This window comes from Lagopus leucura, unplaced genomic scaffold, assembly GCF_019238085.1.
Source record: "Lagopus leucura isolate 7727_CA_CO unplaced genomic scaffold, USGS_WTPT01 Super-Scaffold_100034, whole genome shotgun sequence".
Lineage (NCBI taxonomy): Eukaryota > Metazoa > Chordata > Aves > Galliformes > Phasianidae > Lagopus > Lagopus leucura.
Window position 1 is genome coordinate 1,163,886 of NW_024962283.1, and position 18,449 is coordinate 1,182,334.

At 45.8% G+C, this 18,449-nt stretch overlaps 1 protein-coding gene across 1 annotated transcript in view; it reads right to left on the reverse strand.

Moving 5' to 3' along the window:
- Positions 1-18,449, reverse strand: part of ARHGAP32 (Rho GTPase activating protein 32) — a 147,266-nt gene that overhangs the window by 39,087 nt on the left and 89,730 nt on the right. Inside the window, exons 7-11 of the mRNA XM_042882458.1 lie at positions 17,856-17,993; positions 16,003-16,095; positions 14,291-14,413; positions 13,021-13,098; positions 7,812-7,893 (exon numbers count right to left, since the gene is read on the reverse strand). Coding sequence (XP_042738392.1) covers positions 7,812-7,893; positions 13,021-13,098; positions 14,291-14,413; positions 16,003-16,095; positions 17,856-17,993 — 514 coding nt within the window. The remainder of the gene's footprint in view (positions 1-7,811; positions 7,894-13,020; positions 13,099-14,290; positions 14,414-16,002; positions 16,096-17,855; positions 17,994-18,449) is intronic.

The following is an 18,449-nucleotide window of genomic DNA, read 5'->3' on the forward strand; positions in this document are numbered from 1 at the left end:
CACGAGTTCTTAAATGAAATCCTGCAGATGAAACTTCAGATCAGCCGAATCTTCCAGAGTAATCATAGACACAAGCTGAAGGGGGGCAAACCCTAAAGGCCAGAGCAATGCTGAGATCTCTGCTGTGCTGCAGCTTAACGTCGCTGCTGGGGGGAGGGAGGGAGGGAGAGCAGAGAGGAAGGAGGGATGGCAGGGCACAGCGCACAGCAGAAGCTTGTAAGCAGAGGTTTGATGTGAGCATCGCTGTGACCCTGTGCCACTGCCAGGAGAGGTCAGAGCCACCAGCTAGGGCTGAAGCCACCTGGAGAGCTTTCTGTTGTGGCTCAAGAACTTGGCTCCTGCATTCATCCAATTAGTCAGGAATGATTCACAATTATGCACGGAAAAAGAGAGCAGAACCGACCACCTTTCTGCCAGGAATTCAGAGCTCTTAGCACAAACACAGAGCTTTGCTCAAGCCAACTATTCCTAGAGCCGAGTCCCGCTCTGACAGAGCTTGTGAGAAAGCCTCGTTTTAAAATAACAAGAACTTCCAACTGGAACACATGGAGAGCAGTGAGAAGGAGCAGAGAGCACTGGGCACGGCCGCCCCAGCACCACCCCCTGCAAATACCTTCAGTTCCATGAGAGAAACACTAACGCAGTGCTTTCATGTTACTGACAGGATACACAGACTGTGCACTGATTCATACACCACCATTATTGCTTTTCTTTTCCAGCTCAGACACCCCAAGAAACACAGCCCAGGCTCACCACACATCCACCCCTTGAATATTGGGAGCTCAAAGCTACCAGCTATGGGTCCCAGAGAGCCTGCAGTGATCTCACCCAGAAGAAATGGCACAGAGGGAGTGCAGAAATCACAGAACCACAGAATGGCCAGGGTTGGAAGGGACCTCAAGGATCATGAATCTCCAACCTCCCTGCCACATGCAGGGCCACCAACCTCCCCATTTAAAACTAGAATCAATCGATCCGCATCTTCCTTCTCCCCATGCTGGGGTGTGTAGAACTCGCTCCCTGAGCACAGGGCTGCTACCTTTTTCTTCCTTACAGCACAACCGGCTACGCCAGGAAAAACACGAGCGTGGATCTGGCCCAGGTTGGACACAGAGGCCTCATTCACTGCTGTCCCACACCTGTGCTGTCACTGTGCCACAAGGTGCAGAGCAATCAGCCCTCTGCTCACCACGCACGTGACTGCACAGGCAACGCTCACGTGAGATAAAGCGCTTGCTTTGCACACACGGCTGCTTGTTTCTGCAATGACAAAGGTTCTCTGGTGTGGGGGTTGGGAGGGAAGGAGAGGACGTGCAGGGCTTGGAGCTGACCTAGAAATTCAGCTAAAAAGGCAAAAAAAGAGAAATGCTGTGAATGAAACAGACAAAACCAAACTGCATCCATCTCCCCACCTCAGGTCCCCAGAACGTGCAGATGCCCTTTTGGTATAGCACAGGCTTCTCCTGCAGCTCTTTCCCCACACTGCAGAGCCTTTTGTAACACCCAAACCCTCTGTTCTCCTGGAGGGAAACCATCACATCCAGAGAAGAAGAGAATTTCAATCAGTTCACTCACAAACACCAGATAACCATCATGACAAAACCAACAAAAATCTCTTTTTTTCCAGCGTGCCAACACCACATCAACTGCAAACATTACCAAAGACTCCAGACAGACTCTGTGGGTAAGAAGCACATCCGTGGGTGCCTACAAACACTGCCCAAATGTGGGAGTTCTGCTTCCTACCACTGCCACAAACAGCTGCACCAGTCAAGGATTAAAGGATTAAGGAGGAAAAAACATTGACTTCCTAATGCTGTGTGTCCCCAGGAATTTATCTGCAACACTTAACATTCTTGCTCATCCCTCGCTTATGAGCTAGCCTGGGGTTTATAGATGGCATTTATGTGGTCAGTATTTCAGGTTTGCCACCGGAGGCTGAATTCAAAACCAAGTTACAGATAAAAGGATGTTCTCACAGTCACAGTCTGCAGAAAAAAATACCTGATATTCATTCACTTTTAAGGACTTTGTTTCAGTTGATTCCCCCAGATGGGGCAGAAGAGATGCTGCAGGAGCAGGCAGGCAGCTGCCCTCAAAATGCAAACTACCTGCAAAATACTGCTAAATAAATTCGTCTTTTAAAGTAAGCATCCAACAAACCACTCATTACAGAAGTGAAATAAGGCCTTAAAGCCTGATTAAAAAGCAGTTCTTCCTTTGGTGACTCTAGAAGACAGCAATGGAAGAAGAGATGTAGATTTCAGCACTGGGACATCAGGAGCATCTTTGCACATAGGAGCCACAAGAAGACTGGTAGTTGAAGTACAAAAAGTTGTTTTCTGCTCTCTCTCTGCAACCATGGGTGCATTTACAGTGCCATAAAACTCCAGTATTTAACCACATTTCTTTTCTCTCTCATTCAAGCAAGTTCTTTCCTCCAGAACATGGTCTAAAATGAAGCAGTCTTTCTTAGCAATGTCTGCGTGCAGAATCAGTGATGTGATAAGGTCATGAAAAACAGCAAAAAAGGTGAGGTCAGATGAGATGAGCCAAGAAAACACCTAAATTCCCAGAGAAGTGGGGCTGCTGAGGATGCAGGTAGATGCAGGAATAGGGCTGCCTCAGCAATGACCACAGCACACGTCCAGCCTTCAGTTCTGGTACAAACACACGTGTGTTATATAAACACACTGCTGCAGTCAGTTTTCACATTGAAAACAGAGCTTTTAAAAATACACAGAATAGATCACAACTGAGTTTGGCCAATGCTGGAGGATGAATCACAGAGGGTTAAACACAACTGCAGCCTGCACACCTTTGGCAGGGCTGGGAGCTGCAGGCAGAGCTCCTTTAAGAGATGGTGTTGGTTTCTAAGTGCATCTCCTCCTCCAGTGCTCAGGAAGCAGCATCGCCCACCCTGTGCTCTCCAGCAGAACAGCAGCTGGAGCCCTGCATCCCCGTTACCATGGTAACACAGCCCCATCTCCATGCCAACGGGCTGGAAGTGTGTACACAGGGAAAGGCCATATGCATCTCTACATGCACGCATATATATTGCTTTTTTTAATATAGATAGGCACACACACAGTATTTGCATATCCAATTTTAAGACTGATTTACGACATCCCAGCAACACCCCAGAAGGAGCTGTGCGTGTAAGTGAGAGCTCAATGGCAAAACAGGACATTTGCAGGCACAGCAATAGGCTATTGCTGGGAGCCTCACATCAGCACTGGCAGGACCTAAAAAGAGGCTGAGAAGCAGTTGCTTTGTTTCCCTGCTGTGTTCTGCCTTATGTCCAAAGTTTTACAAAGGCACGTGTCAGACTGAGCTCTGTTTCGGATTCTTGGATATCCTTCAGAGCATCAGTGCCACTGCCTGGTGTGTGCAGGGGGAAGAAAGGGAGCAGAGAGATGGAAACAAGGGGGAAACCAGGAAGAAAGAAACGTATGGCTTTGGAAATCCAACGTATGGCTTTGGAAATCCATTGGGATCCAGGAATTCCCCACCCAGCGTGTCCCAGCTCAGGAACAACACACCAGGCATGCCTGAACTCTGCACAAGGCCCACCCTGCTGAGCAGCACAGCCAAACCTCTGCTTTGTTTGCAGCCCTTGCAGTGCCTGCTAAGCATGTGTTTATGGTTAAGCACTTTGTTGAGTCAGAAATGGGGCTGGAAGCTGTAGCGTGTCTTTATATAAACAGACAACGCTGATCCATTAGCGGCAATAATTAAAAATACCTCACAAATTTGTAGATTTGCTGTGCACATAAATGGTTTTCTTACATGTTCAGCTTTCCTCCGTTTCTCACAGAGCTAAAGCAGACAGCTGCTTTATCTTACATTCCATCCCCTGCATTCACTGCCTAAGATGCAACGTTTTCTTCTTGTCAGTGGTTTTCCCCCCCCCCAAAATCACTCACTGCACACAAGGCAGACTCAGCCCTTGCTGCCCCAGGCGTGAGCTTCATGTTTGGATGGAATGCAGAAGACACAAAGCCCAGGAAATGTCATCCCCCCCCAGGTCAGAGCAGTGATGCGATGCTGGCACTGCTCTGCTGAGGTCCCTTCCCAGCTGCTCAGGGGAACCACCAGCACACTGCACACTGCGCTGCTGACCTTTCAGCCCCAAACCTTTGTCCTCTCACTCCATAGGAGCTGAGAAAACACGATTTCTTCAAGGATTGGTCCTTAGGTTTGTCAGTGCTGACAGCAGTGTTCTGTCCTCTGACCATGGACTGCTTTAGGAGCCCTGAGTGCGTTGTGTGTTTGCTCGCTGTCTGCTTCCACCCTGCAAACAGCACCTGCATTGCCTCAGTTACATTTTCATTTGATTTAGCTTTATTGAAACAGTTTGTTTACTGAAGGTTAACGAGAATGGTACTAATTAGGTACGTTTTCTTTCCATATTTTCCTTATAAAAACACTAATTAAGACATTATGCACTCACCAGAGTCAAATGGCTGTTCAGCCCTGCCATCTGCAGCACGTCCCATCTATTTGCACCTTATTCTTCTCCATCTTTTAAATAAACACCCCTTCACATACCCTTGAATTCATATAATAAGAGCACATCTCCCTGTTAAATCTGAATTAAATGAATGGATCAGAGAAGAACTTGAAAAACATCCCTCCACAAACGTGGGCAGAGCTGTTGAGCCCATTGACTCCATTGCCCAGAGCAGGATGGAGGATGGGTGAGAACTATCCCTGAGTTTTTAAAAACACTCTTTTTGGAAAAAAGTTACCTTTTTACCCCCCATTTCTTCACTTGAGCTCAAACTGCCACACTGACAACTGCAGCTGTGCTCCAATGGGAACAAGATGCTCCCCACCAGCAAGCAAGCTTACAGACCAACAGCAATGCCAGCACCTCCAGGCATGGGGCAAAGTGCATGGATGAGGTGAAGCACAGTTGGTGGTTTTAAATACTGTCAGACTACACGTATCCACGGTTATGAGATAGAATGGGGTGAGACAGACAGCTGAGACACACTGCCTGGCAGAGCTATGTGTGCAAAGCAGTGAGCAGGGACAGCACGAGCACACAGACACTGCTGCAGAGAGGCAGCCAGAGCTGGGCAGAGATGGAAAAGAAGAGGAAATGCAGCCACAACCCACGGGCAATTCCCAAAAGTACAGTTAGGACTTGCACAGCCCATGGAAAGACTTGTTCGAGAAGCAGTTTGCACTTCAGCACAGCGCTCCTCTCCCTTTGCTGCCTTTTGTTTCCATTTGAACTTCTGTCATTATTGGTACTGGATTGAAGACCATTGCAATGTTTTATGGTTCCATTAAAATGTTGCCCTCATCACTTCTGCAAATCAAAGCCTCTTTCTGTAAATAACAGTAAAAACACAGGGCAGGAAGTTCTTTGCTTTCCATCTGCTTTTCATTACATTACTCAATGCAGCCAAACCTATGGACAATTAAACAGCACAAGCAGTCCTACATTTGTGAAGTCCTTTAAGGCAAAGAGCTTTATGCTGCAGATATAACACGTCTTGGAAGCTCTGCACACCAAACTTTGATTAAAGAAAATAAAGTTTGGATGCTGATAAGCATGCCTTATCAACCCCACATCTACAACTTATCATTAATTCTGGATGAAAGACCCTGACAGTGTTAGGGAAGGTCAAAAGCTCCAAGTGGTTCCTTTTAGGAAAGTCTCTATTCCAGGGAAAAAGCCCATCTAATGTTTAAAATGTATCTAAATGGAGGAAATTTAGTTTATGTGGATACTAAAGTGCATGGAAAATATCCCAGCTGCACACTTTGCAGCAATGCTTCTCAAGCACCTCATTGCTGCCCTGTGCCTCCCTCCTGCCCATACTGACACAGCAGCTGTGGCAACCCAGAGCAGCAAACTGAAACTCTCTCCTCCTCCCTGATGTTCTCACCCCTTCTGTCCCTCACACATCATTTTTTCCCTCAAGTCCTCCAGTTCTGCAACACAACATTCAATGTGCTTAACCACGGGAGGAGGACTGCTCCAAACTCCTTCCAGCTGCCTCCAGTCCCAACTTCTGCAGCAACCAAGGGAGAGTTGGAGCCATCTGCTTCCATCACACAGTGCGCTGACATCCAAGGTGGAAAGAAAACAGGGAGTGCAACGCTGCAGTGATACAGTAACACTGATTCTGTGTGCAAAGGAAGGGCAGGGGAGGATTACAGAAACAGCTGCAACATTTGCTCTAGCAGTCCGGGCATGTGAAGCCTTCTCACTGTGCTGCTTCTGCCTTTAATTGCACGCCTGGAATGACTGCCAGGGAAGGGCAGCAGGGACAGCCTCGTGGCTTGGCAATATCTCATCATATTACCTTTAATAGGATTCAGGCTTTTGTTATAACTTTGTAGCAAACATTTCCCTGGACTGACAGAGGAAATCCACCCCCCAGCGTGTTGTTAAAGCCAAAGAGAATTTATTAATCCATGCTACTTCATTATCTCTCATTAAAGCATAGCAAGAATCTACTCACTAGCAGTTCATGACGTTTAATTGCCTGAGCCATATTTAACAATAAACACTCGCTTATGATTGTTTCTATCAGCTCAGCCTGTACATAAAGGCTTCCTCATCCACCATGCTGCAGCTGGCAGAGCACAGAGCAGGGGCTGAGCACAGTGCATGGAGCTCAGCATCCAACAGAAGGAGGTACTGCCCTTAGGGAATGACCACCTGCTGCACTGCCTCCAACTGCCAGTGATCTCTGACACTGATCCCAGCAAATACATTTGCACGCTCCCATGAATAACAAAAGCTGCCAAACTGATTTCCCTGAACTGGAGAATGCAGATGAATGCAGCAGGTTGATAATTTAGGGTGCTCACGACTTCTTACCATTGAACCTGAAAGCTCCCAAGTCCTAACACAAGACCTGATAAAATGCATTTCCTGCAGTAAAAATCAGACTTTGCAATTGCATCCGTTTGCAGCATATCTAACCAGCAATCTCGTAAGATAAGACCATCATTAAAATAAAGAAAACAGATGAACCCTCGTTAAGCAGCTCTCCAGCTCAACATGCCTGCGTTTTGGGACAGATCAGCAATTTCAAACTGCTTCTCATCATACAGAAGATAAACACACACACAAACACTTGTGCATAAGAAACTGGAGGAGTAAAACAAAAGCTTCAGCACCAGTAAATTCTATGGACATCCCAGCACCTATACCTGTAACCACTTCCAACGTGCACTAGGACAACAGGAGGAGGGCAGCTTACAGCTCCTACTTATTTTCCCTTCCATCAGCAGAGCCTGCTGTTGGTTTGCCTGTACTTGACACAGAACCAAAGGGTGGTAGGAGTGGATGGAGCTGTATACCCAGAACAGAGGCAATGAGGATCCCAATTCTGTTCTAGCTGATTCCCTCCAACACACTCCAAAGAGAAAGCAGCTTGCAAAACCTGATTAATCTATTCCATCTAAATCAGCAGAAGCATTTTTGGACCACCGGTGTGTTCCTTATAGAAAACCACAAACACGAATGTAAAACACCAAGAGCTGGGAAGCTGCATGGATTGCTGCAGGAATCTTATGTTCTCACGTGCCCAAAGTCTTTCAGACCATGCAAGAGATCAACACTGCTACTACCATACAAAACATTGTAAGATATTTAGCAGTGGGTACCATTGAGAGAGGAAGAACCTGCAGATGGTCAACACAGAGAAAGAGCAGCAATGGAACGCATAAAGGATGATCAACACGGAGTGTGACATAGGGTGTACAAAGGAGATGTTAAACATGGAAGACATGAGAAAAGACTCCATTTCACTTCACTGCACCTTAAAATGCAACATACATACCTGGCTTTGGCACCGAATTGGTGACAGACTGAGGAACTTTGTCGTTAATTAGTTCAACACACTCACTAGGGAAAAATCCAACCTGTGGCAAGAACAAAAAGAGAGGCAGAGTACTGAATGCAGTGTTTCTAAGATCTGAAGTGTTCAACCCACAACCACATAACATTTTCTTTGGGATGTGCTTTCCTGATGCCCCACAACCTCATCCAACACAAACCAGACTGTATAAGAGCCATCATTCTTCAAAACGCTGCAGTCAGAAAGTCCACAAACCAAATAATTGTTCTGTTCTCTATGCTTGTACACAGGACAGAGATGGTCAACTTCTGTGCATGGGGCAGGGAGAGGACAGTATGCCTTAGAGCCCTACACCAAAGGGGAACTGAAGGGAAAGACTTCAGCTGAGCTCCCTGTGTGTGCAATGAAATCTAATGATGAAGCAGGTTGTTCAGCTCTTAGCATCTCATTCATCTGCACTCAAATCTCACCAACACCTGATCTTTTTCCACTCTCACAACAGTATATTCACCAGCACTTTGACACTGTATTCCTTTACAAAACTGCGGTAAATATTTTTACATGTCTGTGTAGTGCCATTGCAGAAAAATGCATGTTGTTCTATAGTAAAATAGGGAGAAAGTGCTTTATACAAAGTGTTTCTGAGTGTCCTAATTGCGTGTGCACAACCTGATGAAGGTGGGTAATTGATATTCCTGAAGCATTCAAATCAAGTACATTTAAGCATCTTGTTAGACAGCTTAGATGTGGTTTTTGGTTAGAATGAATTCCACCTTAGAATTGAGAAGAGGTTTAGTAACATCTCCACGGAGTAAAATGAGTTATTCTGCAAATAACAAAAGAGTAATTTGACTAGAAATAAACCCAGCTATTTCTAGAAGGAGCAGCACGGTGCAGCAGAACAACCTCTAACAGCAGCAGGACTCCAGGTCTCACATCGCTCCTGGGCAGCAACACCTCTGTCCTTCTCTCCAGCCTTTTTTCTCTTTGGATCATAGCACAGCACAGAAGAGTGCTGGCTGGAGGTAGGAGCTCAGCCAGCAGCAGCATCTCCTGCCCCATGTGAACTGAAAGCATCATCTCAGCCCTGCAGCCACGCTTTGCTCCAGTGCTGCAACAACGCATGGAAGGAGCCTGGCAGAGGGCTCTCCCCATTGAGCCATCTTGTTCAACTCCCTCCTGTCCCCAGGCAGAAAGGAACTCTTTCTTACTCTGCAGTGATTTTCACCAGTAAGCTCCCAGTCAACCAGCAGCAGCGCCATGCATGCTGTGCCCAGGTGAAGAGCTCAGCCTGGGAGACTGTTCCTAGTTCTCCCTGGAGATGTGGAGAAAAATGCTGATTGGCAAATATGCAAGAAGTTCTGCTATTTAAACAAATTTCATCATGTGTATTTTAAATCACTGCTCTACAGCTAAGAGTCTCTCTAAGAAATTTCCCATGCAAGAGATGCAAGGGACAATTTTTAGGTTAGGAAGAATTGAGATGTAGTGTGATGTCTTTCCTGTTTCTCAGTGCAATACAAAATGCCAACCATGGCTTTTGAAATGAAACGTGGCTGGGATGGCTGTGTCACTGCCCTGAGATATCTCTAAAGCCCTCCCAAATATAACATGACTCTTGCTTCTACACCCCATTTTTTTGCCATGTTCAGAACCAACAATTGTAATGAACAATGCTAAGGGAAAGAATTCTGGCTTCTCTCAGCACTTGCAAACTCTCTGACATTAACTTCCTGCTAACAGAGCTGACAGCTTGCATTTTTTTGACTTATTTATCCTGACATTTCTTAATGATCCTCAGGAGATCATCTGCAGGGTCATCACCTATGACTTCTGCCTCATTCCCACCCACTTAAATGATGCTGCTTCTCCCTGCATGGAAAGTTCTCCATGATTTTGTATAAATACATGAGTTAAGTCCAAGAGTTAATCTCAGCAGATGTAGCAAGGCGCTGTTGGTGCTGGGGCCAGGATTAAAGGATTTGGCAACGTACGAAAATTAATAGCAAGGATAACATATATTTAGATAAATACAAGGTCATGTGAAGGTTAAAAAATCACTCACGCCTGAACCAAGGGAGGAAAACACACTGCTGCTGTGTGCACACATTTCTACAGCAGCTTCCACATCATTTCTTTGCACAGACTTTGCTAAAGCTGGAAGATGCCAGAGGTTTTATGGGAAAGACAAAATAACAGTAACCACTGTCAGTGGTGGAGGAGGAGATCCCAATGAATGGGAACGTATCAGCAACATAAATGTCAAATAAAATACTGTTTGAGACACTTTGACTGCATTTTGGTCTTGACAGAGGCTAAAGCACAGATTAAATTTAATTCAGTTTTTTTTTCTGTTAGTTGTAAATCATAAAGGGTTCCAAAAGCACACGATCTACTGCTGGTTGCACACATTCTTGTGCATCATTTCGTGCCACCTTCAGCAGCTGGGCAGCTTCCTGCTGTGCAGTAATGCAACTAATGAAGCCATACCCCAAAGACAGAATTATTAAGAACATCAAAAGGCAGTTGTGCATCAGAAGAGGTCCTGTCTCTGATGATTCAGCTATCTGACACTGATTGAAAAGACAAAGCATGAAGGAAAAGAAGAAGAGAACAAAGAGGGCTGGGAGGCTGTTACAGTGGAGGTGGCCGTAATTTAGGTAACAATCTTACAATGAAAGCAGTGACTCACTGAGGACATTTGAAAAGAAAAAAGCTAGAGGAAAAACATCTTAAAAATGATTGTACTTTAACCAGGGAAAATGATAAAAGAGCCAAACGGGTTGTTTTGTTCCGTGCAGGATTAAGTACTTTGCAATGCAGTCCTTAGATCAGATACTGGGGGAAAGGTGCCTGCAACTGCAACAGGAAACAGAAGGACAAATTCCCAAGGAGTCATTTGGGCTGGCAAAGCACAAACCACCCTTCATACTGAATCAAAGCTGTGCTTCAAATGGAGCATATTTGCACCCTGCCAGGTCTGGTTTCTCCGGACACCTGTAGGCAAAAAGTTCATCGATGGTCAAAGCTTTCCAGGTCAGGATGAGGGATCTGGGAGCACACCAAACGGTGTGCAAATAAAGCAATAAGAGCCTTCTTATATTCTGAGGGAAGGACAGCTCTGGCAGCCAGCTCCAACGCTCCTGGAAGGACCTCTCATTGCCTGGGATTCCACTCAGATCGTCTTCTTCTGGTGTGTGCCTCCCCCACACATGAGGTGATTTTACCCACATTATCCATCCAGACTCACGTCCTGTTAATGTGCTTTCCGTTAAAAATATGCATCATCAAAATAGAGAAAAGAAAACACCAAGATGGAGGTAAGACAAATCTGAAAGATGCTGCGTATGATGGCCCATGGCTCCTTGCAGATGACTGCACTCCCACTGAGCTGCACTCCTGCAGCTTTCTGTTACACATTTTCCATCCTGCAGTGTGAATCTGCCATGCAAAGGCCACCACCTGAAATGCTTCCCAAATACTTCCATCACAGACCAGACTGCTACAGGATATTCCAAAAACTGGAACCCACCAACCACAGGTCGTCCTACATCTCCTCCTTGTGCCACCCCTGCCAGAAGCACAGCCACCTGTGCTATTGACAGCCTGCTTAGAGATAACAGGAGACAGTGCTCAGAGCCTCACCTGAGGAGCTCCACACCACCAGCCATGCACTGGTGTGCATTTCACAGGCTGCATGACATTACAAGCAAGTCTTTGCTCCCTGCAGCACAGATGATGTCAGAATCTCAGCGATCTGGCAAGACGGACTTTGTTGATTTATTTTATCAATTAAAATGACTGGCTCAGCAGATTGTGATCATTTTTACAATGGCTGTTGCTCCTAAATGGGAGCAGAATTGTTTACCTGGAATCAACTCTGTAAAAGTCGCACAGTTTTATCAGTTCTTTTGTATATTACAGAACAAAATCCTTCCCCTACGTCCCCGTTTTTAAAGCATTAATTGATGGCACTGAACTGCAATACATCCCTAGGCCAGGTGCATCAACACCAGAGAAATATCCCCCATCCTTCTGAATTCTCTTGGTGCATATTGGCTCATACACACATCACAGTGGATTTCTGTTTTCTCTTACCAATTCACTCAAGAGTTAAATACAGCGTAGTCTGATCACTGCAAGCAGTACTAGAGCACTTCACTAATCATTAAGTCAGAGCAGCTTGGACATCTTAGTGAGATATTATCAGAACACCCATGCCAGATATAAAGACACCAAAAGCTGTATCTATCTCAGGTGCTCTCTAATGAGACAGGAACACAGCTCTGGATGTAACATCCCATTCAGATGGGATCCAACTGCACGCAGCCCTGGTATTAATGACAGCAGAACCACGACTCAGTCTGGCACTGAAAAGTCCATCTCAGTACATCAAGAGGGCTTTCTAGGCCCAAACATACAAGTGTGGTCAGTTCTGACCCCCCCCAGCAGGAACTCAAAATCCCACCTACACAGAGAGGCAACAGAACAAATGTTCCTTCCTGCTTGGAAGGAGCTGAAACTCCTGCAGTGTGAGGAGACAAAGTCAGTTCCCCCCCTTTCAGCAGCTTTGGGACTTTGTTCTGCAAATTAAGGCTTTTTCTTTTAATTATTCTTAATAAGCAGTTCCACTGAATAGAATAACAACTCTGTGGAAGGAAAGCACCATTTCAACTCAGAAGTTTTGGTACCTAAGTCACAGATAAGTTGCAAACTGAGTCCAAATCTCTCTGCTGGCATTTACAGAGAGCAGCAATGTTAATGCTTTCTAATAAATGGAGGCATGAAAGCACACACTAGTTGGCTCATCCAAGTCAGTGGCAGTCTGACCAGCTGCCTTTGTCTGAGCCCTTTCCATCCTGCCTGAGCTAGTTTTAGATAGTGGAAAGAATGGTATAACCTGAGTAACTGTCAGCTGTCTCAGACAGGGCTCAGTAAAAGCTCCCCTAACATCAGGCCAGCAGCATCAGAGTCACAGCTGTCCCTGCTCTGCACAGTTGGTGAGGAGACAATTTCTACAAAGGCCATATTTCAGCTCTAGCCCAAGCCTAGAGCAAAAGGAAAACAAAGTCTTCTTACACCAACACAGGGGAAGTGCTTATGCTTATAATCCTGTGCAGGCAGAGCAGCTCTAAGCTGGGACTTCTGACTTTATTTAAGGTGTGCTATCAAGGCTGAAGCTTGTGCCTACCTGAAATCCGTGCTTGCCCCTCCACCAGGTGGTCAACTCCTTTGGTGGCATATCAATAACAGACACAATGTCTCCCACCTGCAAGAGATTGGCAACATCAGCACAGCCAGGAGGAAAGCACAGTTCAAAGGGCAGCATTCATCTGTGCTGCAAAAACTGTGAAAATTGTGAGCAATTGCACCAACGCAGCTCTGAAGGCATTTGCCTTTGTAAAACTGAAGCTGGAAGTAGAACTGCAATCCCAATGCTTATATTAATAGAGATACCAACAAAGTACCTGCATCATGCACTGCATGCATCCGAACTGGAAGATGACAGACCCACATGTCTTTCTGATTAGCTCCGTTCTTTGGCATGCAGGAACGATGGCCTTGATTCTGAATACGAACAAAGCCCTGGCAGCAATAGACTCTCACTACTATTTTTACTTCCTGCTGAGAAATGCGATCACAAAAAAGCTCCTTTGGGCAGTAACTGTTTTCCTTCACGCTTTTTTGCATGACACAGTGAATGCTCCATTGATAATGCCACGGTACACAGAGCAAAACACACTGCTTTGGGATAGAAGAGCCAGGAACCCAAAGATTGCATGGCCCACTCCTCTGGGCTTTGCCTCCAAGCAGCTCCTGCTCTGCATCAAGCACGATTTCCAGAACAGCTATGGATTATTGCCTGTCTCCTCAGTACCAAATTTTTGACGATCTGGTTCTTCACTTTTCATGGGAGGAGAAGTTTTTAAAAACTTTAGAATAGGAATATAGGCTAAATAGAACTGGCCTATGAATAATTCATTTGGCTTGTATCCATGTACACACATGTCCTGAATGGATTTAATGCACACTGTTGAGTGCAGGTTCTGCTGCTACTCAGAGACCAGGCTAGAATACTTGGCAGTAATCAAAAGATACAAATGCCAAGTAAAGCTATATTTTATAGATGACTCAACTCCTCACTGTATCCAACCCACTGCAAGTCTAATATTGAACCGAATCTTCTAAGCTTCACCTCATCAAACACTGCAGGTTGCCCAAGGAGGCTGTGGATGCCCCATCCCTGCAGGCATTGAAGGCCAGGCTGGATGTGGCTTTGGGCAGCCTGGGCTGCTGGTTGTGACCCTGCACATAGCAGGGAGTTCAAACTAGATGATCATTGCAGTCCTTTTCAACCCAGGCCATTCTATGATTCCAAAGGTGTCTGAGTGTATTCCTGATGCGTTCACACATTGCACTGTACTTGACAACAAGGAATGCCACTGCTTTTAACTACTTACCTCAAAGGAGAGCTCATCCGGTGCCTGGGCAATGTATCTCTTAATAACATGGGCAGCAGCAATAGCTGGAATGTTAATAGATGACTCCTCATGGACCAGCAGGTGGTTCCCCTTGTTATCAATCTGAAACAAAGAACGCAGGCGGCTGTGAGGCAGCTGAGGACAGGCGAGGAAGCATTTTATTGGTGCTCATACATGGCTGAGATTTCAAGCTGATTCACAGAGACAGCACAGCTTGGGGCCCCCCAGAGCAGAGCAGCACGGAGAGGCATCACAGAGCAGAGTAAACAGAAAGAAAGGGGAAGAGCAATTCATGGAGTGCATTTCAGAAGGTCGTACATCCCCTCCATCCATTTAAGGACAAAAACACTGTATCTGTGCATCTCTGTGTACAAACAGTAGCAAGACAGTAGATGCTTACACCTCCCTTTAACACTTGGTTGTATTGTTTTTCTCTTCAGCGTTTAAAATGACAATACAAGAATGACCACAAAAATTCCTTGCAAAGGAACGAATGCTCAAGAAGTGCAGAATAAGGGGAAATGATGTCAATTGGAAACTCGTGACACTTCCAGTTTTCACCCACCCTTTTATTTCTTGTTATTTTCAGAAAGCACGGCTGCATCCCCTGCTGCTATCAAAATTCCCAGGTTTTTGTGCTCACGTGAAATTTGGAAAGAATCTCAGTTAATTGAAAAGGTTATTCTAGGGAATTTAAACTGCACTGCAGCAATTCCAGTGGCATTTGCTGCCATCTTTACTTCTACTGGGTTGCTCTAAAAGCTATCACAGTTTCAGTTTTATCTCTAATTTTCCTCCCTTCATGCTGAGGTTTCCAAGATTTGTTTCATCCCAGAGGATTTCATGGAGAGGAGCACATCTGCAGGGAAAGCTGCAGGAAATGCACTGGGCCCTTATCATGAGCATTTAATAACGAATTGCAAGTCTAATCCCAGTTGTTTCTGTTCCTGGTGTGCAAGGAGTATCAGCAGGCAATGCAGACACATACACCCCCACCCAGACTGATCAGCAATGGCACTGATGCACACAGGTGGCACTGCCCCCTGAGCCCCATTCTCTCCTGCACTCTTGGCCCAAGAATGTTGATTGTTTAAGATGGTAGAAGGCTGTTAAGAGGGAAACCAAAGTTACAGCTGCAATTCACAAGATGCAAACAGTGCCACTGCAAGCACAAAGCAAGCTCTGCTGAGCAGTTCAACCAACAGTGACGGCAAACGGGAGCAGATCATATTTATTGTTTCTGCAGCTATAGCAAGGGGGAAAGAAAGAGGAGAAACAGCAGAAATGAGACAGCCCCAAAAGGAATGCAAGCTGTCCATTTCCTGTAACCCATTCCTTGGAGACCTCGTGGACAGGACTGAGATGGTGGTTGGCTGACACCACCCTTGGTTCATCAAAAGTGCCACCTTCCTTTACTTTGAGAAAACGAGAACGACACCTTTGGGTTATAAAACCCGAGCAGGATAGGACAAATCCTTTGCATGTTTATAATGCCTGATCTGATTCTTTTTGTACTACACCTTTCGTGGCCATCCAGACACCTGTAGTGGGGAAATTAAGCTTTTAGGACTGCTTTTCAGTGATAGATCTGGAAGGTTTATCTCTCTCTTGAAAGGCAGGAGAGCACACCTGCGGCTCACTCTGCTGGCTAAAGTCAGGGAACAAAGAACAACCAGAGCTTCATTCTGTACCTCCATCCATGTCAGGGCAGGCCCACAGTTGATCTTATTGCATGCGATGGCCGAGAGACGGGACAGGTAAGCCATCAGCGTGTGGGTGACAAGCTGCAATAGAAAAGAAACACATAGAGTTATCACAGTACAGCTTTGAGAGACTCCTTCAGAATTACCATTAATTACCTGTTGGCATAGGCCAGTGTTACAGGAATAATACTCACTTTCACAAAGAAATCTGCCATTAGGAGTAGAGCACACTGTACTCAGGATTGCAGTGACTACATGGAAAAAAAGTGTCTAAAGCTGCAGCTCCCTATGAAGGCAATGGGATTTTGATATAAGATAAGTAGATTTTTAGTAATTTCTCCTGGAAAAATACCCTGAATTTACAGCCCTCCTCTCATCATGAATTTCACACGTGCACAAATCACTGATCTCATAAAAGAGAAGCCAGTGAGGTCTTCCCAAAGCTTCCCTGCCAGTGTTATGAAGCAGAATTACAGCGCAGAGTTTGTAGGACTGTTTGAAATAGTTCTCCTCAAACATCTGTTCAAACGTGGTCAATTCCAAACAGAAATGAGCACGGGACACCACACTGCTGCAGGACGACATTCCACAAAGCAGAAGAGCTGCTCAGCATCCTCTGTGCTCACAGACAGGATGCAGACCTTCAGCCTCACGGCATAAAGTACACACTGAATGCATTTGATTAGCTGCACAAATGAAGATTTAAGAGGAAGGAGTGATTACAATATAATTAATTTTTTAAAAATGCAGGAATTCATTATCCTGAGTATTGCTGCTTCTGTTCAATTTAAGAGACTAGTAACTTTAAATTCTCTTCAGAAAGAACTTGCATGAAATCAAAGCAACCAATAAATCACATTATCTGCTGAGCAATAGAAGAGCATTATTGACCCTCTGTACCGAATGGCAGATGCCCCATAGTCTGCAGCAGGAGACTGATTTCAACCATTGTGTGCAGTTCTAAAGCAATCAATCCTCACCCAGTTGGCACCGAAAGAACACAGACACTGATTTACAGATCCTGGATAGATTCTGCTTTGAACGCTCAGAACGGCTTCAATTTTCTCATCTCCCATTTCAGACAGGCAACATTCCCCTTCTGACAGAGCATGTCAGGGTCGGTCCATGGCCGTGCTTGATGGTAGGGGGCAAACACACAAGCACAGGGCCCAGAGACAAGTGACCTGTGAAATGAAGCAACGGGCCCTGCCTGTAACTGGGATACAGGCTCTTCCCACAGCCAGACTGCAGCCCAACAGAGGCGGTTTTGTCATGCTCTGCTGGCTCAAATAACCCTCTGTGGCCACACACTGCATTGTGTCTCTCTCCTTGTCTTTCAAAATGATGCAGTCAAGATGCACCTGCTACTTCCCAGCAAATTATTTCGGACGTGGATGAATCCCCCAGTTATCCACAGCAGAGAAGCTGAAGGATTCCAATTCTCAGCACGCGACGTCTGTGTGACAACAAATGAAAAACCTCTTGCTCACGCTTTAAAGACAATTTAAATGTGACACTAATGCAAATGTACTTAAAAAGATAAGTGATCAGTGATCCTGAGGCTATAAATACAATCCAGCATTTCAGTGCTGTGGCTGCAGAGCAGCATCACCCCCTAGGAACGTTGACTGTGTTAAGTCAGCAAATATCCATGGCACTGGGGAAGCTTCCCAAGGCAAACCAGCATCGTGGTTGAGGCACTGACAGCACAGCCTCCTTCTGGATGCTCCCCACAGCTGCACATTGATAGGTTAGAACTCACCAGCCGTTTCCCTTTAAAGCCATTGAAATTAAAGGCTGGAAATGATGCCCTGCTCTCATTCCCTGAGCTGGTAACTTACCTCTGGGCTGTCCCTCAGCACGTCGGAGCGGGGCAGCTCTGCGAGCTGGGAGAAACGCCGATCATAAATGCAGAGGTGGAGATGCTTGTCGAGAACACGGAAATCCTCGTAGCTGCGCTTCACGATCCAACTCTTCCCCTGCACAGAGAGAACGGCCCCATGCGGTTACAGACCCACCAGGGCTGCTGGGATGAGGAGAGTAATGATCCTGGCAGAAGTAGCAGACAGCTCTGGAGATCCCGCTTTGCAAAGCATTTGGAAGAGCTGGAAGTGCCTTAGCGATATTTACGTGTGTTAATTTGCATTGTGAGTGCTCTTCTAATTACACACCAGTGGGTCTGCACGTGGCCCAGAGGTTGTGGGACCCAGCAAAGCTGTTAACGGCCCCATCTGACGGGTTTTTGTAGCATTTTTGTGAACAAGGTGTCTTTGCACAAACGTAAATTACAAAATGGTTGTATAAACAGCTTGATACCAGATCCTGCACCGGGTGAAGAACATGCAAACGAGGATCTGAAGGCAGCACTGGGGCTTGCAACATTTCTGTAGGTGCCTCAGGCAAATCTTCAGCTGACTTTAAGGGGAAAAAAATCT